Source organism: Sus scrofa, chromosome 12 (genome assembly GCF_054392235.1).
Source record: "Sus scrofa isolate SSC_HxYL_T2T_F1_AM1 chromosome 12, Sscrofa_HxYL_maternal_Yorkshire_Landrace_v2.0, whole genome shotgun sequence".
Taxonomy (NCBI): Eukaryota; Metazoa; Chordata; class Mammalia; order Artiodactyla; family Suidae; genus Sus; species Sus scrofa.
The window spans coordinates 24,556,062-24,577,331 of NC_139394.1; the positions used below are offsets into that span (position 1 = coordinate 24,556,062).

The window sequence follows — 21,270 nt, forward strand, 5'->3', positions numbered from 1 at the left end:
TCTGGAGGCTGAGAATGGAAAATGTGAGCAGAAGAATCCCCAGCGGGGCCACCATGTAGGTACAATCTTTTGCTCTCCTTTTCCCCCTAAATGCACCATTCCTCTCATTATTACTCTTTTACCCTGTCACACAGTCATGCCCAGTCCTCGCCACCACATATAGGGTCCCAGAATGAGTATCACACCCCTTCAACTATGTTAAGTGGTCTGCTTCCCTTGACCCACCCCTTCCCCACCAATCACACAACCACAAGAATACACCCTGGTACTGGGCATCCTGAAGATGAGCCACACAGAGTGCAGGAGCCTTTATCAGGGAGTTCCCGTCATGGCTCAGTGGTTAACGAATCCGACTAGGAACCATGAGGTTTCGGTTCGATCCCTGGCCTTGCTCAGTGGATTAAGGATCTGGTGTTGCCGTGAGCTGTGGTGTAGGTCACAGACGCGGCTCAGATCCCAAGTTGCTGTGGCTCTGTCGTAGGCTGGTGGCTATAGCTCTGATTCGACCCCTAGCCTGGGAACCTCCATATGCCTCGGGATCGGCCCAAGAAAATGGCAAAAAGACCAAAAAAAAAAAAAAAAAAAAGCCTTTATCAGAATGAACACACACACGCATCCCCTTCCCAGGGCCAAGAGAGAGGGAGACCATTGGCAGGGGACAAAAGCAGGTTTATTTGGGCTCTGAGGCCAAGGATGCCAAAGGTTTATTTGGTCTCCAGGCCAAAACGGCAGCCAGGGTGGTGAGAAGGAGTGACTCAGTGCTGAAGTCAAACCTTTGCATCTCATTGTCCCTGGCTAGAGACCTCGGGAGTCAGTTCTGGGAGTGCCTGGGAATACTGAGGGATCTCTAGTGTCCCCCAGGGCCTTTGTGCTTTTGCCAGGATTGTGGGAATGGGCTGGGGGCAGGGAGACTTGAATGCACGCCTTCATTTCAGTAAGGACCACTTAATTTGTTCCTTGGCAGACTGAAGAACCTGGGTGGGGTGCAGATGAGGAAAGTTGAGAGGATTATTGGGGGGGGCGGTGTCAAGCACATTAACCCTGCCGGGAGTGGGGATCTACAGCACCTTCTCTTAAGGGTCCCTGCAGTCCTCGGTCACTAGGTGGCAGCAGCTCGCCTCCGCCTGGCCTTAGTGGGCGGCCCACCACCACCACCACCACCAAGACGGAAAGTGCAGCCCAAACTGGCTGCCGCCAACAACCAGCCCAGGCTGGGGCCTGCCCAGCCCTCTGGTTCCTGCTTCTGCAGCCCTGGGTGTGGCCGCAGCCCTGTCTCCCCGACACCATGCCATGTGCGCTCCAGCCCAGTGCCACGTCCAAGCAGAGACGGTCCCAGGCCTGGCACTTCCTGTGCCCAGATACCTCAGCCAAACCCCTAGCTCTGGCTTCAGCTGGTACTATGTCCTCCACGCCCCACCCCACTGCTGATGTGGCACAGCTGGCAAAGGGTTCCCGGCCAGACACCTGCACTCAGATGTGTTCACTCTCATATCCTGCTGAAGAAACAACCTCAGCCCCAGGTTTACACACATCTACACGACTGTGCACACACCATGCAGACATGGCAGGGACCCCAGGTAGGTCCTTCAGATTGTCCCTCCAGCCAGCAAGCCCCATTCCCTTCGGAAGAAGGTCGGTCCCACACTGTACATCCCTCCCTCCTGCCCACTCCCCCTGCTCTTCAGGGACAGCCTGGCCCTGCGGTTCTCCTGCTTCTCCCTGCTGGGGTCTATCTTTCTCCTTCATTTCATCTCCCATTCACTCCCTGCAACTGCCTGGGCTTTTACTCAAGAATTCCATTAAAAGTGCTATGTCTTGGGGTTCCAGTCGTGGCTCAGCGGTTAGTGAATCTGATTAGCATCCATGAGGATGCAGGTTCGATCCCTGGCCTCGCTCAGCGGGTTAAGGATCTGGCGTTGCCGTGAATGGTGTAGATCGCAGAGGTGGCTCAGATCTGGCGTTGCTGTGGCTGTGGTGTAGGCTGGCAGCTACAGCTCGGATTCAAGCCCTAGCCTGGAAACCTCCAGATGCCGCAGGTGCTGCCCTAAAAATAAAATAAAATAAAATAAAAGTGCTATGCCTTCATACCTTCCCTCTTTGGAAAACAGGATCTGTGCCAAGAGCTTTCCACACATTAGCTCATCTAATTCTCCTGAGGGTCCTGTGATTATGTGAGGCCCAGAGAGGTTGAGTAACTTGTCCTAGGTCACCCACCTTGTAGGTGGTAAGCTAGAGCATACAACCTGGGATGACTCACGTCAACGCCCCTGTGCTTATCTGCTCTGCTCATTGCTCTTTAGCCCTGAAAAATTGCCATGCAGTTGCATTCATCTCTGTGGGGTAGGAGGAGGCACAGGGAACTGGGAAGAGGAAGAAGCAGAGTGAGTACGAAGTCACAGAAAAGGGGGCACCGCACCTGCGGCTCCACACGGGATGCAACAGGCCCATCTCAGCCTGGGCCACCCCTGCAGGAGGTGGTTAGTACCGGGGCAGGAAGCTCCACAAAAGCAGGATTAGTCTGGGCAGAGAGACCTGCGGGCAGACAGAATGGAGGTCAAGCCTGACAAGCAGGAAGTGTGCACAGCTGGGAAACCAGTCAGGCCACAGATCCAGAAACCTCACCCCTGCCCCCCACGCACCCTCAGACAGGACCATGCAGGGGACTGGCCAGAGCAGACATTTCCACAGTCAGGTCCCTCGAGGGACAAGGGGGCAAGTGGTGAGAATTCGATCCTATCATAGGTCCCTTAACAATCTCAGTGTGGATCCTAAACCGCGAGGGGTGAGGGTTTGGAGGCAAACTCCTCCTTGGTATCCTTTCCAGGTTGGGGAAAGCATCAGAGGCCTCAGATTGCTTTGGGGAACAAGTGACACAGCCATCTCCAGGGTGGGCAGCTCATCCTGGGTTTCAATCCAACTACACCACGCCAGGAGATGAGGTGAGCTGAGGGGAAGGTGTCCATGATTTCTCAATACCCAGCTCCAGGAGTTCCTGCTATGGCGCAACAGAATTGGCAGCGTCTCTGCAACGCCAGGATGCAGGTTCAATTTCTGGCCCAGTGCAGTGGGTTAAAGGATCCCGTGTTGCTGCAGCTGTGGCGTAGGTTGCAGTTGTGGCTCGGATCTGATCCCTGGCCCGGGAACACCACATGCCCCAGGGCAGCCAAAAAAAGAAAAAAAAAAAAAATACCCAGCTCCATACCACCCTGGGGGCCCCAGACGCCTCTAGTGACTACTATCTCCAAGAGATGGCCTATCACGGCCTCATCCTTTTCCTCCTGCACCCCCAACTTCTCAGCCTTGAGAGCCCCACCAGATCCCCCTGGACTGCTCTGCTCTCCTTCCTCTAACCCATTTCTTGCCAAGGCAGATGGAGGGGGCCTACCTGGGCCACACTGTGTTCAGCCAAGCCGCTGTCATCTGCCTGCGGGGGAGCAGAGTCAAGGTGGTCAGAAAGAGGCGAAGGAAAGGGGCTTGGGGGTGGGTGGTGAGGGGATGAGCCAGCAGGGGGTCCTGAACGGCACATGCATTGTCACTTAGTGGAAGTCCTAGAGCCGGTCATTTGGAAGCCAAGATCCCCAGGGCCCAACCACGGTCGGAGGCAGAGGAGGGAGTGGGGGGTGGGGAATAAAGATGAGAGGTTTCATCCAGACATGAGAAGCCAAACTGGGCAGTGAGATTCTATCTGTACCCCCCGCCCCCCAACCCCAAGGCCAAGGCGACCACCTGGTGTCTCTTGGAGGACTGATCTATCTCCTCAGCCCAGACTCCCACCAGGGAGGATGGGGAGGCATTTGGGATGCTACAGGGGGAGAGGACAGAGATCTCTTTTACTGACACCCCTCCAAACGGCTGCTCCCCCCCACAAGCGCAGCAACTCACTGGTCGCTTCTGCTGGTTCAGCTTGACCCCCCTGGTAGCCCAGACACAGGGAGGATCGGAGGAGGAGAGGATGGGAAGGGCGGCCCGGAGGGGATGGAGCGAGGGGGATGCAGGATGCCTCTTACCCTAAAGTTCACTTTCTGGACCACTTGCTGGGGGTCGCTCTCCAGAATCACGCTACAAGATGAGAAAGAAACAGGAGGGGGTCGGGTGGGAATCAGTCTCATGCTTCTTCATTCGGCCTCCTCTCTCTGCAAGGCCCTTGCCTCCCTCACCCGATCCCGAAACCTTCCCCTCCAAGATCCCTTCCCGATATTCTTCAAGTCAGAACTCCGCTTCACCCTGGAGGACCCTTGTCCCTGAGTGTCACGCCTCTGGCCATCACCGAGCAAAATGCTTAGAGATCAGATGGGAGCAGTCCAGTTCAGAATGATCAGGTTGTCAAAAGCAGGGACTCAAAAACTCAGAGATCTTGGCATTCCCGTCGTGGCACAGCAGAAAGGAATCTGACTAGGAACCATGAGGTTGCAGGTTCGATCCCTGGCCTCGCTCAGTGGGTTAAGGATCTGGTGTTGCCATAGGCTGTGGTGTAGGTCGCAGACTGGCTCAGATCTGCTGGTGCTGTGGCTGTGGTGTAGGCCAGGAGCTGTAGCTCCGATTCGACCCCTAGCCTGGGAACCTCCATATGCCACAGGTGTGGCCCTAAAAAGCAAAACAAAAACAAAACCTCAGGGCTCTAGAAAGTTCACTTCACCTCTGGGTCAAGATATGGACTCTGATGCAGTGAAGGGAGGTCCCTGGAGTCCCCGTCTTGTTTCATTATTATTTTATGCCATGGGGTCATGCCATACATGAAAGAAAGGGAACTCAGAAAATCAGAATCTAACTTCCTTTTTTTTTCTTTAGGACTGCACCTGCAGCATAGGGAAGTTCCCGGGCCACGGGTTGAATTGGAGCTGCAGCTGCCGGCCTACATATGCCACAGGAGCACAGGATCTGAGCTGCATCTGCAACCTATGCCACAGCTATGGCAACACCAGATCCTTAACCCAGTGAGTGAGGCCAGGAATCAAGCCTGCATCCTCAAAGAGGTAATGTCAGGTCCTTGACCCCCGGGGTCACGATTGGAACTCCTAACTTCCTTTTTTTTTTTTTTTTTTTTTGTCTTTTTGCCATTTCTTGGGCCACTCCTGCGGCATATGGAGGTTCCCAGGCTAGGGGTCTAATCAGAGCTGTAGCCGCCGGCCTACGCCAGAGCCACAGCAACTCGGGATCCGAGCCACGTCTGCAGTCTACACCACAGCTCACGGCAATGCCGGATCCTTAACCCACTGAGCAAGGCCAGGGATGGAACCCGCAACCTCATGGTTCCTAGTAGGATTCGTTAACCACTGCGCCACGACGGGAACTCCTAACTTCCCTTTTGATAGACCCAATTACAGAAGCTTTTCTCAGATAGTCGGAACTCTTTCATGATGCACTTGGGGTGCTTCGAAGTCACATGTGGGTGTGTGCATGGGTAGAGCATTGAGAGCAGGTTACTGTGGGTGGGAAGGGCCCATGGGGACAGAGCGAGTGCCCCTCCTCACAGAGTGAGGCTCCTCCAGGGCAGAAGGAAGGGAATAAACATTTTTCTTTTCTTTTCTTTTTTAGGGCTGCACCCTTGGCAGGTGGAAGTTCCTAGGCTAGGGGTCCAATCGGAGCTGTAGCTGCCGGCCTACCCCACAGCCACAGCAACTCGGGATCTGAGCTGTGTCTTAACCGGATACTTAACCCACTGGGAGAGGCCAGGGATTGGATCTGAGTTCTCATGGATACTAGTCGGGTTCATGACCACTGAGCCACAACAGGAACTCCTGCTCAAACATTTCTTGAGGGCCTCTTCCAGGCCCATCACAGGGGTACTCACAGGTCCCCAGGTCCCTCACCAGGGATCCTGTAGACAGAACCTCCCAGACCAAGCAAAGCTCCAGTCGGGGTGTTGCCTCCGATTTTTCACTGGAGGGAAACTGTGAGCCCCTCAGGGGGCAGAGACTGGGCCTCCTTGGGGGTACAGATGGAAGCTGAGAAAGCTTGCGTGCTCCCTGCCCAAGGCCCTTGCAAGGTCCTGCACCTCATTTTGTATTTGTCATTGTGTGTGTTTTCCTTCAAGAGGGTCCACCAACTTGTATATACAAATTGTATATTCCACCAAACCTGGTCTCATTCCCCTCACCGTTGGGTCCTAGCAACGAGCCCGGGGCCTTGCAGCAGCAGGCAGTCAATGGCCACAGAGGAAAGGAGGGGTGGAGGAAGGAGAGGGGAACCCCATAGTACCCCATCTCCCCAGCCCCTGGCCCCCAACAGTGTGGTACACTGCTCTGGAAACAAGCACATGGTTTTAGATCTTGGCCCTGTGACTACCCAGCCATGTGACCTTGGGCAAGCCACTTGAATGAGCCTCTGTTTCCTCATCTATAAAACCGATGTAGGAATTCCTGTTGTGGTTCAGTGGGTTAAGAACCTGACTAGTATCCATGAGGACGTGGGTTTGATCCCTGGCCTTGCTCAGTGGGTTAAGGATCTGGCATTGCTGCAAGCTGTGGTGGAGGTCACAGAGGCAGCTCGGATCTGGCGTGGCTGTGGCTGTGGTGCAGGCTGGCAGCTATAGCTCTGATTTGACCCCTGGCCTGAGAACTTCCATATGCCACGTGTGTGGCCCTAAAAAAATTAAAAAACAAAAAAACACAATTTAATGACAGAGGCATGTGGATGTCTTTTAAGGTGATAATTCCTTTGCCCCAGAGCCAGAACTTTTTTTTTCTCCCTAAATATTGCCCTCCATGGAAATCCACCAACTAACTCTTCTCATGAGCACTCCCAGCTTCCTAAGAATGTAATCTCATACTAGGAGGTCCCCCCCCCTTTTTTTTTTAATCTTTTCAGAGCTGCGCCCATGGCATATGGACGTTCCCAGGCTAGGGGCTGAATTGTAGCTACAGCTGCTGGCCTACACCACAGCCACAGCAACGCGGGATCCAAGCAGCATCTGCGACCCACACCGCAGCTCACGGCAACGCCGGATCCTTAACCCACTGAGCGGAGCCAGAGATCGAACCCGAGTCCTCACGGACACTAGGCGGGTTCATTACCACTGAACCCCATCAGGAACTTCAGGAGGTCACATTTTACTGCAGGAGAATCCTGAGCTTCATGTGCATCACCTCGTTCCATCCTGCATTCACTGGGGTAGTTCCTTTATCAGCATCATTTGAAAAATGGAGAAAGTCAGAAAAAGAAATAACTGGTCCAGGTCACGCATCCACTGGATGTTGGAAAGAACCGCTAAGAGCCGGAGGTGTGGCAGTAGCTGGGCTCTGCCTGAGTGGAGTCTTTCCAGGGAGGGACGAGTATCTGTGGACAGAACGTCTCTCCCAGGCACTGGAGATCGAACTATTCCACCCAGCGCTGCCCAGGCAACAGTCAGCCATAGCTTGACATTGGACTGCTTTCTTGTGTGCTCGACTCTGAATACCATTGAGGTCAACCTCCATGCTCACAAGAGGGGGATCAGGTCCCTGGGAAGGGAGGGGGAGAAGTTGGCCAGAGAGTCACCAGTGTTCTGGGTACAATCCAGAGCTGATGACCCTCAGGAGCACCTGCTGTGAGAGTCCACGGCTGGCCCCTCTTTCCTCTCTGCCTCCTCACCCGCCATCCACAATCTCGTCCAGCACCAGGAAGGCTCCATCCATGTTCTCCAGCAACCAGCGCTTTTCCACGTTCTTCCTGAAAAGCAGACGCAGCTCTGGGACCTTGCCCGGCCAGGAGGGGCTGGGTCCCTGCCTAGGGGAGGGGGATCCCCCACTCTGCAAAGGCTGCTTCATTTCCCTCCCCACCCCCAAAAGCACAGGGAAGGAGAATGGCAAGGAGAAGGCAGCGCTAGTGCAAGGGGTTCCTGAGTGGCGGACACGTCTGCCTCCTTTAGCTCCCCTTGCTTGCCTCCCACACTTGGCGCACTGACCTTGCCCATTGGAAAGCATTTCATAGCACTTCAGGGTGACAGGTAGCCCTACTGTAGTTCACTGTGCAGACTCTGGACATTTATTTTGGGGTATTCGAGTCTGGTTTACCCAAGCCAGGTCCACCGGGGTAGATACACCAGATCACTGGATGGCAGTGGATGGAAGATCATTCCGAGCTTCAAATGAAAAAACCTGAGTTTTGGAGTTTCTGGTGTGGCTCAGCAGAAATGAAGCTGACTAGTGTCCATGAGGACGCAGGTTTGATCCCTGGCCTCACTCAGTGGGTTAAGGATCCGGCGTTGCCGTGAGCTGTGGTGTAGGTTGCAGGCTCAGCTGGGAACTGGCGTTGCTATGGCTGTAGTGTAGGCTGGTGGCTACAGCTCCGACTCGACCCCTAGCTGGGGAACCTCCATATGCCATGGGTGGGGCCCTAAAAAGACCAAAAAAACCCCCAAAACCCTGAGTTTTGGAGTTCCCATTGTGGCTCAGCAGGTTACGAACCCGACTAGTATCCATGAGGATGTGGGTTTGATTCCTGGCCTCACTCAGTGGGTTAAGGATCCGGTGTTGCTGTAAGCTGTGGTGTAGGTCGCAGACTCAGCTTCGATACCATGCTGCTGTGGCTGTGGTGTGGGCCGGCAGCTGTAGCTCCGATTCGACCTCTAGCCTGGGAACTTCCACATGCTGCAGGTGCGGCCCTAAACAACAACAACAACAACAACAAATACCAAAATACCCTCTGAGTTTGAATCTCTGCTCTGATATAAATAGCCTGTAACCTCAAGCAAATCACTGAGCTTCTCTAGACCTCATTTTCTGGCCATGCCCTTGTGTGATCAGGAAATGGGCAGGGGCCTTGCAGGAGGACGCTCTGGCTCCAGCCTTAGTCTTATGGAGACGTTGGGAGAAAAGCAGGGAGAAAGGGTTCCACCTCTGAGATGTATCGAGGCTGGGGGATGGGAGCCTTGGAGGACAGAGGACGTCACTCACCTTAATATGTGATTCAGGGACTCAAACAGGCAGGTGAGAACGGACATGAGCATCAGCTGGGGGTGGGCAGATACGGGAGGAGGAAAACGAGAGAGCTTGAGGTTATGAAGGCTGAAAGGAAGCCTCAGAGCTTAGCTGTGTGGGCAGCGGTTCCTCTTCAGAGAGGACCAGGCTGGAGCCTGGCTGCAGCCTGACCAGAGGGGCCCCCTCCTTGTGTTTGAACTGGGAAGCACTGGAGTGCCCACCGTGGGGCCCTGAGTACATCCTTCTCCGGTGATGTTTGAGAAAGAAATGGGGGCTCCCTGCAGAGGACTTCATTTCTGGTACCCAAGGGATCCAAGGGGCATTAAGGCTATGTATTGTTCCAGAAAGAACCATCCTGGCTGCTTTCTATCCCCAAAAGCCAAAAGGAGGGGTACCCAGGGTGAGCCTCCCAGCTTTGGCCGCAGACTCCCCCAGCCAGCCTCCCACAGGCAAACCCTCCCAAACTCACCTCGTTCTCGTAGGATGAGCCCACCACATACAGGAAGAGGTCAATGCTGCTCTTGTAGACGATGGTCATGCCCCCGAAAAATGCAATCTCACCTGCAAGTGCAGGGGGCTTGCAGTTCTGGTCACCTCTGCCCGGCTCCTCCTCCCCCTCTCCAGGCTCTGCTCCTCTCCCCCTGTTTCCTTCCTCCCCTTCCAAAGACCTGTTGGAAGGACTAGATGCCTTGAAAAGACTCCCACGAGGGACACTGCCATTAGGCTACTCGGTGTCCCACCCCCTCCCCCTCCATGCCTTGCTCCGCACCTTGCTGCCCCATTCTGAGGCGTCAGCCAAAAACAAACCCAGGTCAAGGTTGACCAGTCACCCGCCATAGGCAATGCTTTGGACCAGCCCCAGGCACAACTGGCCTCTGCCACTGGGAGACATTCAGGTGTGCCAGAAGTAGGGGAGAGGGGGCTTTGGGAGGGAGGGGAGGGAGGGGTCACCAGAGGTAGGGAGAAGAGAACAGCTGGGAAGGAAGGAAAAAGCAGCTCTGAAGAAAAGGGAATGGCCTGTGGGTGTGTGAGGCTGGCGGGGACAGAGGTGTCCAGATGGAGCAGGTGAGGGGGTGCATGTGAGAATGCTGCGCCAGGAAGGGGTGGACACCTACTGTCGGTCCGGCTGGTCTTGTCGAAGACGTTTTTCTCGAAGGCCATCTGCTCCTTCATGGAGGGGAATGTGTCATCATAATACTATGAGAAAGGGAAGGAGAGAAGGGGACAGCCGTTCTGCAGAGCCTGGCTCCTCCCTGGAGGGGTGGCAGGGAATGGTGGGTGCCGGCCAGGTGGGACCCCACTGCCATGCCCCATCTGCCCTTGACTGCCCTGTAGGCCTGTCTGCTCGGTTTCCCAACAAACACAAATTGTGAGCAAAGGAAGTCATCAAAAGCAGAGGAATTTGGAGTCTGCTTTTGGGGTCCCCTCTTGATTTTACGGAGGACTTTGTACATCTAGCAGGTGTGCGGTGTGCTAAAGATTGGCATGGGGAGTTCCCTTTGTGGCACGGCAGAAACGAATCAGACTAGAATCCATGAGGATGTGGGTTTGATCCCTGGCCTCCCTCAGTGGGTCAGAGATCCAGTGTTGCCGTGAGCTGTGGTATAGGTCGCAGACGTGGCTCGGATCCCACCGTTGCTGTGGCTGTGGTGTAGGCCGGCAGCTGGTAGCTCTGACTTGACCCCTAGCCTGGGAACTTCCATATGCTGCAGGTGTGGCCTTAAAAAGCAAAAAAAAAAAAAAAAAGAAGAAGATTGGGGTGGTCACTAAGTTACACTGTTTTATACTAACCCGAGTCTACGTAAAGACGGCAAAGCCAGGGGCCCTCTAACACTAACAATCACAACGGCTACTTTATTATCGGCATTACATAGATGTAGAAATTGGGGCATGAAGAAGGCAGGGAACCTCCCTGACATCTCACAGTTGCAAGGGTCAGAGCTGGGATTCAACACCAACGATGGTCTGACTTCAGACAGGGTTACGGTGAAGGTGAAATACCTAAAAGAAAGTTCCTGGCACACGCTTCTGAAACACGTCAATGCTGTTTTGTTCAGGTTTGATGAGACTCTCTGTCTGACTCAGTTCCTGCGTTGGAACATAGCTGTGACTTGTTTGGAAGGAGGCTCTGGAGCCTTTCGCTGCTGAGCCACCTCTGACCCTCTCCTGGGGCAAGGGATGGGAAGCTCAGCTTTCAGTTTTCTGGATGTGAATTTTGCCCCTGAGTATCCTATCTGCAGGCCTGTTACAGTCTTCCTGCCGGCCACTGCTGTGGTGTACAAGCTCATTTCAAGGTCATGAAGACAAAAAGTTTCAGCCCAAACAATGAAATATCTGCGATGCATTGCACAGCTAGTTCGGGTGTCATAGCCCTACTATGAGTAATTGTGTTGACAATAAACATTTATTTTAGGATTATTCTAGTTTGGTTTATCCTGGCCATGTTCACTACCATAGAGACTAGATAACTGAATAGTTGATGCTGTCGAAAAAGCACCTTCCTGAGTTTTTATTTCTGGTCTGATACTAATACCTGTGACCTCAGGGAACGCTTCTAGCTTCTCTGACTGCATTTTCCTCATCTGTGAAATGAACGCGTTGGAGTATTTGGCCTCTAAAATCCTGTCTGGTTCTAAATCCTTAGTGTTTGCCAAGCTGTGGAAGAAAAGTGGAGGTTCCTTGTCTAGAGGCCTACAAGCCCTGGATCCCAGGCTCAACACTCCACTGACCCCTCAGGAAATCCCTTCTGAGCCCAGGGTCCAGGTGGCCAGAGGAAGGATGGTGAGAGGACATTTCCCGGAAGGTAAGTAGAAATAGAGGAGCCAGCCTTCCCCCCTCAGGCGCCAGCAGTCTGACAAGGCAGGAGGACGGACAGAATGACCTTTGGAGGGGTCTCAGCTGAGTTGCTTTGAGTCGTAGGGCTCAAGTAGGAGTAGGGTCTCTCCTAACGGGAGAGTCAGCCCGCTGGGAACTCCTGTTCTGGGGCCTGTGGCAGTGCCTTCAGGAGCCCTCCGGTGAGGGTGGGAGGTTACCTTGGCCAGCAGGCGGTGTCCATCATTATCTAGGATGAAAACAGCCTTGATCGTGTAGAGGGAAGGTTCCTGCAACTGACACGGGAGGAGAGCTCCGTGGGCCCCTGACTCAGAGCAGACCCCCTGTCATTGGCTCTACGGGATCTGCTGGTCCCAGGAGTCCATCCTCAGGCTCCAGCGACCCCAGCCCCAAAGGTCCACAGCTGGTTCCGGCCCAACCCTGTGCCACATGGGCCACTCGGGTGCCCGCTCCACTCCCAGGCAGATAGATGTTCCACTGCAGGCCCCGGGTGGGCGCTGCGCCCAGTGGGTGCAGAAGGTCCGTCCGGGCCCAAGTTCTGTCATGCACTGACTGCTCCAGAGCCCGAGTCGGAGTGTATCACAGAACCTGGGCCGGGAGGACAGCGGCGCCGAGCCTCCTCCTCTAGCGGCCGCCGGCCGAGGCTGGACGGACCTGCGCTCTCGGCGAGTCCCCAGCCCCCCCGGCCCGGGGTGGTGGGGGGCCGCCGCTCCGTAACCCTCCCGGCAGAGTTGCAATCCAGCCCCGAGCGGCGGTGCCCAGCCCGCTCCGACTGCTCCAGAACTTCCCCACACCGACGCGGGGCCGGCCTCCTCCCGAGTCCGCGCGGATGAACTTTTCTGGCCGCGCCCGCGCGGCCCCCACCTCCCACCCCCCGGCCCCGGCCGGTCCCGGCGGCACCAAGTTTCGCGGCGCCCCCCGCCCCGGCCCCCGGCGCCGCTCGCTCCGTACCCGCAGCCCCGCGGGCTCCCCGGCTCGGGCGGACGGCGCCGGGCCCCCGGCCGGGGCCGCCGCGGCCCCCTCCCCCGGGTGCGGACGTGGCCAGGCCTCCGGCCGCTGCATTCCGCTCGCCGCCTCGCGCTGACAGCGCCGCCCCGCCCCGCCCCGCGCCCCCCGAGGCCGCCGCCCGCTCCCTCCCCGGAGGCCGCTGGCCTCGCACCCGCCCCTCTCGGCCCCCCCTGCGTGCATCCGTCCTTTCCCCGCGGCCCTTTCCTCCTCGCCCTCCCTCCTCTCCCTTCCCGCCCAGCTCTCCGTCCCCTCACCCTCCTCGGCTCCTCGGAGCCCAACTCGGTGGCTCCCAGGACCCGCCCCTCTCCTCTCCCCCCCCCACCGCCCCGCCTTCATTCAGGCTGGTGGGTTTGGTTTGCACCGACGTCCGCGGGCTGTCCTGAGGCCAGCAGAAAACATGGCAAAGTCCAGTTTGTCTCTTGACTCCTGGTAGGTACGGTCGGTCGTGTCATCCTTTGGGTCTCAGAGACGGCTTCTAGCAGTGGGAGCAGATGAGGACGGCTCTAGAGAGCCCCCTCTGTGCAAAAAAGGGTTTCTCCCACTCCTCTCACGCGACTTGGGCAAGGGAGGGATGGCGCCCGGACACCTCTGCAGCAGTCTCCCAAGACACAGACACGACACAATCTGAATCAAGGCAGATGCCGAGCAGTTTAAGTGCTCCACCAGTGAACAGCATCAGGCTTTGCCAGGCTTTGGTTCTTTTGGTCTAAGTTAACCAGAGGACCAGCTCTCAATACAGGATCCTCAAGGCCAGCGGGCACATTCACACCTGAAGGGTACAGAGTTTACAGTTCTTACCCATTTACCCATTACAAACACCAGGCATGCATTTTACACTTAAACACTTTCGGGTACCTAATAAAATCTACCTCACCCCCATTTTAAGAAAAGGGAGAATCAGAATTTGTGTGACCATTTCAAGATCCTTCAGCTAGTTGAGGAGTTCCCATCCAGGCTCAGTGGTCACGAACCTGACAGTACCCATGAGGAAGCGGTTGGATCCCTGGCCTCCATCAGTGGGTTAAGGATCTGGGGTTGCCCTGAGCTGTGACATAGGTAACAGACATGCCTCCGATCCCAAGTTGCTGGGGCTGTGGTGTAGGCCGGCACAGAATCGGCATGGATTCAACCCCTGGCCTGGGAAGTTCCATATGCTGCGAGTGTGGCCCTAAAACTCAAAAAAAAAAAAAAAAAAAAAAAAAAAAAAGGAGTTCCCATCGTGGCGAATCGGTTAACGAATCCGACTAGGAACCATGAGATTGCGGATTCGGTCCCTGCCCTTGCTCAGTGGGTTAACGATCCGGCGTTGCCGTGAGCTGTGGTGTAGATTGCAGAAGTGGCTCAGATCCAGCGTTGCTGTGGCTCTGGTGTAGGCCGGTGGCTGCAGCTCCGATTAGACCCCTCGCCTGGGAACCTCCATATGCCGTGGGAGCGGCCCAGGAAATAGCCAAAAAAAGACCAAAAAAAAAAAAAAATCCTTTAGCTAATCAGTAATTAAATGGAGATGTTCCCATTGTGGCTCAGTGGGTTAAGGACTCGGCAGAGTCTACTTGAAGATGGGGGTTCAGTCCCTGGCCTTGCTCAGTGGGTTAAGGACTTGGGGTTGCCGCAAGGTGTGGAGGCTTAGATCACAGATGCAGCTCTGACTGGACCCCTAGCCTGGGAACTTCCACGTGCTGCAGATGCGGCCTTAAAAAAAGAAAAAAAAAAAAAAAATCGTTGAATGGAGGTGGAACCTAGGCTGTTTTGTTTTTAACCCAGGTTTCAAACTATGAACTTCTTTCCCATTCTGCTCTTCGGGTCCTCTTACGTCAGGCACCACAGTCACTCAATCCAGACGACTGGGCAATGGGATTTTCCTCCGCCGAATGGTATCCAGTCTTCTTCATCTCAACTTCAATGTCATCACCAAAAGAGCCTCTCTGACAACCACCAAATCTAATTCAACTGGTCTCGCTGTCACGTTCTCCATGTAAGCACCCTGCACATTTCTTTTGCTGTACTTAATCTATAAATATCATTTTTACTAATTTGTTTACAAATGTGTGCCGTCCTTCTCCCCACCAGATAATTGTGTCCTACAAAAACAGAGATAGTGTGCCTGGGGAAATCCCTGGTGTCCCCAAACAGGGTCTGGCACACGCCAGGGCCAATGAAACCACATTTACTGCACTGTACAAATATTTATTGAGTGCTTACTGTGTACCAGGTACTTTTTTTTAGTCCCTGGGATGCAACAGCAGCTAAAGTAAACAGAATCTTTGTTCTCGTGGACCTTCTTCAGACGTTTGTGCGTGCAGGGCATTTCTGCGCCATACAGATAGTACACAGACAAGTGAATAAGACAGATGATGTTTTTGAACTGTTGATAAGTACCATGAAGAATAATAAAGCAGGAATGAGTAGCAGGAATGTGCAGGGTTGGGGAAAGGCAGGGGAAAAATGCCATTTTCAGTAGGGTCATTTGAGAAAGACTTCAAGGTGTCATTTGAACAAAGAGCTGAAGGAGGCGAGGGATCAGGCCTCACAGACAACTGAGGAGCCATCTATTGAACCTCTTTTTTATGATGATTTAGAAGGCACATCTGAATCTTTCCTGCAGGCTATGAGTTTTAATAATGAACATTAATCAGCGCTCTTTGGTATGAGGGAGTGAAAAGGCAGTATTTTGTTTGGATTCCAGATCATTAGAAGTTATGTCAGGAGTTCCCGTCGTGGCGCAGTGGTTGACAAATCCGACTAGGAGCCATGAGCTTGTGGGTTTGATCCCTGGCCTTGCTCAGTGGGTTGAGGATCTGGCGTTGCCTTGAGCTGTGGTGTAGGTCGCAGACGTGGCTTGGATCCCGCGTTGCTGTGGCTCTGGCGTAAGCTACAGCTCCGATTGGACCCCTAGCCTGGGAACCTCCATATGCCGCAGGAGCGGCCCAAGAAATAGCAAAAAGACAAAAAAAAAAAAAAAAAAGAGAAAAGAATGGCAAAAAGACCAAAAAAAAAAAAAAAAAGAAGCAGTTATGTCAATGGTCATGCTCAGTATGACACTGATTTGATTATTTCAATGCTTTAATATTTCTGTGAGCTCGTCCCCTATTAGCTCTTATTTACAAAGATAGCACCAAAAAGCCTCCAGGGGCATTTCCCAGCCTCTGTGTGGCATATGGTACCCACAGTGGGAGAGGGTCAGCTTGCAACAGGAGGAGGAAGCCCTAGGAAGGACAGGGGACTTAGAGAGCTGGTGTGGTTCCACCAGGGGAGGTGGAGGACGAGTTGGTTGCAGGAGAGCGGCTGAGAAGGCCCTGGAGGGGGACAGAGGGGCTGGGGATGAGAGAGAAGGCCAGGGAAGGAAGCTTGGGAACCACAAAATCCTTACCACTGCCACCTCTGCCACCTGGGTGCTATTATTATAATCACCAGGATCTCGTTCCATCTTTTGTGCAGTGGTGAATAAGGAAATCCAGAGCGCTCAGGTTGAGCTTTTCGAGGAGGAGATTTTCCCCAACCATGGGTCCTGGCCAGACTCCCTTAAGAGACCTCAGGACTCCTGTCCCTCCTCAGGGCCCCGCAGCCTGGGGTGCCCCTTTGATGAGGTCTGTGATCCCCCCCAGAGCATCCCCCGACAAGGACTCTACAAGGTAAGTCTGGCAGCAGAAGAGAAGCCACTAGAGAGCCTCCCAGGAGGAGGAAGCCAGAGCCGGTTCAAAAAGAAAGCTGCATTGCTGTCTCCTTGCTGTCTGCTTCCTTGAGGGGTGGGGGGAGCACCCTGGAGACTGTAGAGAAGCTGGACTCAGAACTGGTACACACACGGGAGTTCCCATCGTGGCTCAGCGGTAACGAACCTGACTAGGATCCATGACGACATGGGTTCAATCCCTGGCCTCGCTTAGTGGGTTAAGGATCCTGTGATGCCACGAGCTGTGGTGTAGGTTGCAGGTGCGGTCTGGATCCCGAGTTGCTACGGCTGTGGCGTAGGCTGGCAGCTAAGGCTCCGATTCCACCCCTGGCCTGGGAACTTGCATATGCCTTGGATGTGGCCCTAAAAAAGACACACATACACAAAATTGGTGTACACACACACACACAGGTCCCTGGCCTTGGTGATTCAAACAGGTTCCCCTCTGGGCCTTGGTGTGTCTGGGAGGTGAGACCGTTCCATTTCCTCTGACTCACCCTCCTGCTGCCACATTTTTGTGCTGTCTGTCCTAGGATTTCAGCATCTGTTCTTGTGTGACAAGAAGAAACGGCTCCCTTGGGGAACAGCCTATGGCTCTCCTTCCTGCTATAATGTCAAGAGGGGGAGGTGTGTGTGCATGTGTGGTGTGGTGGTGTCTGCTCGCAGCCTCCTCCAGAGGGAAGATGAAAGCATCCAAGCTCTGCCTGCAGGGCGAGTTTCCAGTTGACCGTCCTAAGGACAGCTCTTACTCCTTCAACATGTGTGGTTCCCTCTGGGATAACAAGGTTGTAGGATGGGTGGAGAGAGAGATGGGCAAGAAAGAGACCTCACAGCTCTACCCATGCATGAGTGGCTTTATACACGGGATCCGATTTTTATTTTATTATTATTATTATGTTAGGGCTGCACCTGTGGCATATGGAAGTCTCCAGACTAGGGGTCAAATGGCTGAAGCAGCTGCAGCTGCCTACCTACACCACAGCTCACAGCAATGCCGGATCCTTAACCTGCTGAGCGAGGCCAGGGATTGAACCTGTGTCTTCATCGATGCTAGTCAGATTCGTTAACCATTGAGCCACGATGGGAACTCTGAGCCATGATAGGAACTCCCAGGATCCAATTTTTAAACTTTGTGACCCTGTATATTGTTATCTCCATTTTAGCTCAGGAGGGCCTGGCTAGTAAGTGGCTGAGCTAGATTTCTGAATGCAGCATTGAGTCCAAAACACCTACTTTCCCCACCTCACAATAGCCCCTTGCTGATTGCAACATGCCACACTGAGAGCTATGCAAAGACAACTACCCAACACTGCTTGGGATGATGTGGTGAGACATATGGGATGGCTGAACTCAGCTTCATAAAATGTTATACCAAGGCATAAATGACCACTGAGATGTTTTCACTGGATAGGCCCAGGATGAGAACACATTAGGATTGAGAAAGGGGGAGTTCCCGTCATGGTGCAGAGGAAGCGAATCCGACTAGGAACCATGAGGTTTCGGGTTCAATCCCTGGCCTCGCTCAGTGGGTTAAGGATCCGGCGTTGCCATGAGTGGTGGTGTAGGTTACAGATGCAGCTCGGATCTGGCGTTGCTGTGGCTGTGGGGTAGGCCGGCAGCTCTAGCTCCTATTCGACCCCTAGCCTGGGAACCCCCATGTGCCACAAGTGTGGCCGTAAAAAAGCAAACAAACAAATAAAAAGGATGAGAAAGGGTGCATCCTAAAATCCAGTGGTGATTCTAGTCTGTGCTCGTGCTTTGCCATGGCTCTTCTGTTTTACCCAACTTGGCTTCTTGCTCCAAGCTAGTGATTCTCTACTCTGGCTGCACATAAGAATCATCTAAAGAGCTTTTACAAAATCCCAATGCCCAGGGCTGCTCTGGGAGACCCTGATTTAACTGGTTGGGCGTGGGACCTGGGCACTGATATTTTTTTTACAACCCCCCAGGTGATTCTAATGTGCAGCCAGGATTGAGAAGTATCTTCTTTTTTTTTTTTTTTGTCTTTTTGCCTTTTCTAGGGCTGCTTCTACAGCATATGGAAGTTCTCAGGCTAGGGGTCTAATTGGAGCTATAGCTGATGGCCTACGCCACAGCCACAGCAACGCAGGATCTGAGCCGTGTCTTCGACCTACACCACAGGTCATGGCAACGCCAGATCCCTAACCCACTGAGCAAGGCCAGGGACCGAACCCGCAACCTCATGGTTCCTAGTCAGATTCGTTAATCACTGCGCCACGACGGGAACTCCTGACAAACATTTTTAAAGAAAGGAAAACTAATGGGCAACCAGAGTAGCAGAAAGGTTGGATTTCCCCTTAGGGGAAAAAGCAATTCCTGCTATTCCAAAGGAACTCCGAGTCACAGCAATCTGCCTTGCCACATGTCCTTCTCTGAGGGTTTCCTGGCAGGCGCCATCGTGGCCAGGCGACTGGAGGATGGATGTGCCTGCTGGTGGCAGCAACAGCGTTTCCTATGGAGGAAGGAGGGTCAACACAGCTATCACTGGCTATCACTAACTGGCTCTTTCTTTTTGGCCGCACCCGAAGCATGTGGGAGTTCCCAGGCCAGGGACCAAACCCACGCCCTAGTTGCGACAACCCTGGACCCTTAACCCACTGTGCCACCACAGGAACTCCAGCTGGCTCTATTTAATGACCTCAGATCTCCATGCCTTTAACTAACCCTCTTCCTGGCTTCCCACTGCCTTCTCTTTTCTCCAGAGCAGCCTGGAGTCGCCACAGCAAGGCCTGCTGCGACTAAGGGCTCTCCGCCTCTGCCTCAGGGAGCAGGTGCAGGCACTCACTTTTTCCAGTGGTCCTCTCGGTCTGATTTAATGGATATACCAGGACTGATGACACATCAGCACGGGATCTTGCTGCTGCTTCTTGGGTAATTGTCCTATTAACAGCTGTCCCAGGCGAAGGGGGGGCGGTGCGGAGGAGTGGGGAGGGAGGGAGGAGGGTGACTTCCTGGGTAAAGGACACACCCTGGATTTTACAAGGCGGTGTGCACCTGCTCAGACTTGATCTGGGCTCTAGACAGAGGGGAAGACTGTCTTTTGATCTCCACTCCCTACACTGAAGACTGTTAAATATTCTAGGTGCCGACACCCTGCCGGGCCTCATGGCTGCTGCTGAGATTGTCTCTGTATCTTTATTCTTCTCAGCCCTTGCAGTGGGTCAGCAGGTTTTTTGTTTGTTCGGGTTTTTGTTTTTTTGTTTTTTTGCTTTTTAGGTATGCACCCGCAGCATGTGGAAGTTCCCAGGCTAGGGGTTGAATTGGAGCTGCAGATGCTGGCCTACACCGCAGGCCCAATGACACGAATACTTAAGCCACTGAGCGAGGCCAGGGATCAAACCTGCGAACCTATGGATATTAGTCCGTTTTGTTACTACTGAGCCATGATGGGAACTCCAGGGCCAGCAAATCTTTGTCTTTCCCTTTTGCCTTCCCAGCTTTATATAACTGCTGAGGAAACTTTTTCTTCCACCCCCAGTCATTCTTTAACCCAGTAACACAGTTCCTGAGCCACCTTTTTCCCACTTTACAGTCAAACAATCATTATACACATTCAAACATAGTACTTGCAGTGGGGAGGCAAACGAAAACAAACAGGCGAGGATGGGCAAAAACCAAAGAGGTTTCCTCACTCCTTCTCTAAGGATTAACATGGAGCCCCTCTTGTTCTCAGTGCCTGCCACTCTCTCCCCACCCAGGATCCCAGAAAGGAAGGGAAAGGAGGGGATGAATAAGAGGTCCAGCGCAGCAAACATGTGAGCCATTGAAAAGTTACCAAAAGAAGTTAGGCTTTCAAAGTGATGTGAGAGCATCACCTGTTATCTCCCCAGGGTAGCTCTACCCACAACTGCCATTTCAGTGAATATTTACTTTGATTTTATGTTAGTCTTTTTGTGTGTGTGTGTCTTTTTTTCCATTTTCTTGGGCCGCTCCCGCAGCATATGCAGGTTCCCAGGCCAGGGGTTGAATCGGAGCTGTAGCTGCCAGCCTACGCCAGAGCCATAGCAATGCAGGATCCGAGCGGCATCGGCGACCTACAGCACAGCTCACGGCAACGCCAGATCCTTGACCCACTGAGCGAGGCCAGGGATCGAACCGGCAACCTCATGGTTCCTAGTCAGATTCGTTAACCACTGAGCCATGACAGGAACTCCTTATGTTAGTCTCATATCCACAACATAACTTTCTTTCTTTCTTTCTTTTTTTTTTTTTTGTCTTTTTAGGGCCGCACCCTGGCATATGGAAGGTCCCAGGCTAGGTGTCCAATCGGAGCTGTAGCTGCCGGCCTACACCACAGCCACAGCAATGCCAGATTCAAGCCTTGCCTGCAACTTTCACCACAGCTCAGAGCAACGTGGGATCCTTAACCCACTGAATGAGGCCAGGGATGGAACTCATATTCTCATGGATTCTAATCAGGTTCGTTACCGCTGAGCCACAATGGGAACTCCAACATGCCTTTTTTCTTATCCCAGGTACCTGATACCCTGCTATGCAGCTCAAAAGAAACTTGCAAAATACAAGGGGGCTGTCTAAAACACTCAAATTTTGTTGGCACTAGGGTTCCCTGACTCCCTATAAAGGATTGCCCAGTTGTTGTTTCACAATTAAACCTTTCGTGTTAAGGTTTAAAATTGTTCTCTATTTGCTGTGTCAAACAGCCACTCTTAGTATAAAATTTCCCCTTCCATCATCTCAAAAAGAGTTTTGTAAACTTAGTCTACCCTTAATATATTTTAGTGTATGGTTTTAAACTATTTCCTTATTTTTATTTTTATTCACGTATTTATTTTTGCTTTTTAGGGCCGCACCGGTGGCATATGGAGGTTCTCAGGCTAGCGGTCC

The 21,270-nt window shown here is 53.3% G+C and overlaps 1 protein-coding gene, 1 long non-coding RNA gene and 1 other non-coding gene across 8 annotated transcripts; 1 reads left to right on the plus strand and 2 right to left on the minus strand.

Annotated features, from left to right (window-relative positions):
* Window positions 1-648: 648 nt before the first annotated feature.
* COPZ2 (COPI coat complex subunit zeta 2) lies at window positions 649-13,047 on the minus strand. 6 transcript variants are annotated; one of them, XM_084984769.1, is made up of 10 exons: window positions 12,992-13,047; window positions 11,930-12,004; window positions 10,013-10,094; window positions 9,367-9,565; window positions 8,874-8,929; window positions 7,570-7,647; window positions 4,008-4,059; window positions 3,386-3,424; window positions 2,417-2,532; window positions 649-974 (listed from the first exon to the last, which is right to left on the minus strand). In XM_084984769.1, exons 4-9 carry the CDS (start codon window positions 9,433-9,435, stop codon window positions 2,479-2,481), a joined length of 348 nt encoding a protein of 115 aa, XP_084840895.1. In that variant the 5' UTR covers window positions 9,436-9,565; window positions 10,013-10,094; window positions 11,930-12,004; window positions 12,992-13,047; the 3' UTR covers window positions 649-974; window positions 2,417-2,478. The 6 variants fall into 6 exon arrangements, with proteins under 6 accessions (XP_084840895.1, XP_084840892.1, XP_084840896.1 ...); XM_084984766.1 differs by lacking the exon at window positions 12,992-13,047 and adding an exon at window positions 12,681-12,817 and having other exon boundaries at window positions 9,367-9,458; XM_084984770.1 differs by lacking the exon at window positions 2,417-2,532.
* Window positions 12,246-12,325, minus strand: MIR152 (microRNA mir-152). Its single transcript, NR_038532.1, has one exon. It is a non-coding gene; the product is annotated as a microRNA mir-152 (primary transcript).
* Window positions 13,048-13,071: 24 nt separating the features above from the next.
* On the plus strand, window positions 13,072-19,296 carry LOC146398144 (uncharacterized). Its single transcript, XR_014821188.1, has 3 exons — window positions 13,072-13,166; window positions 14,499-14,709; window positions 19,128-19,296. It is a non-coding gene; the product is annotated as an uncharacterized LOC146398144 (long non-coding RNA).
* The last annotated feature ends 1,974 nt before the right edge of the window (window positions 19,297-21,270 follow it).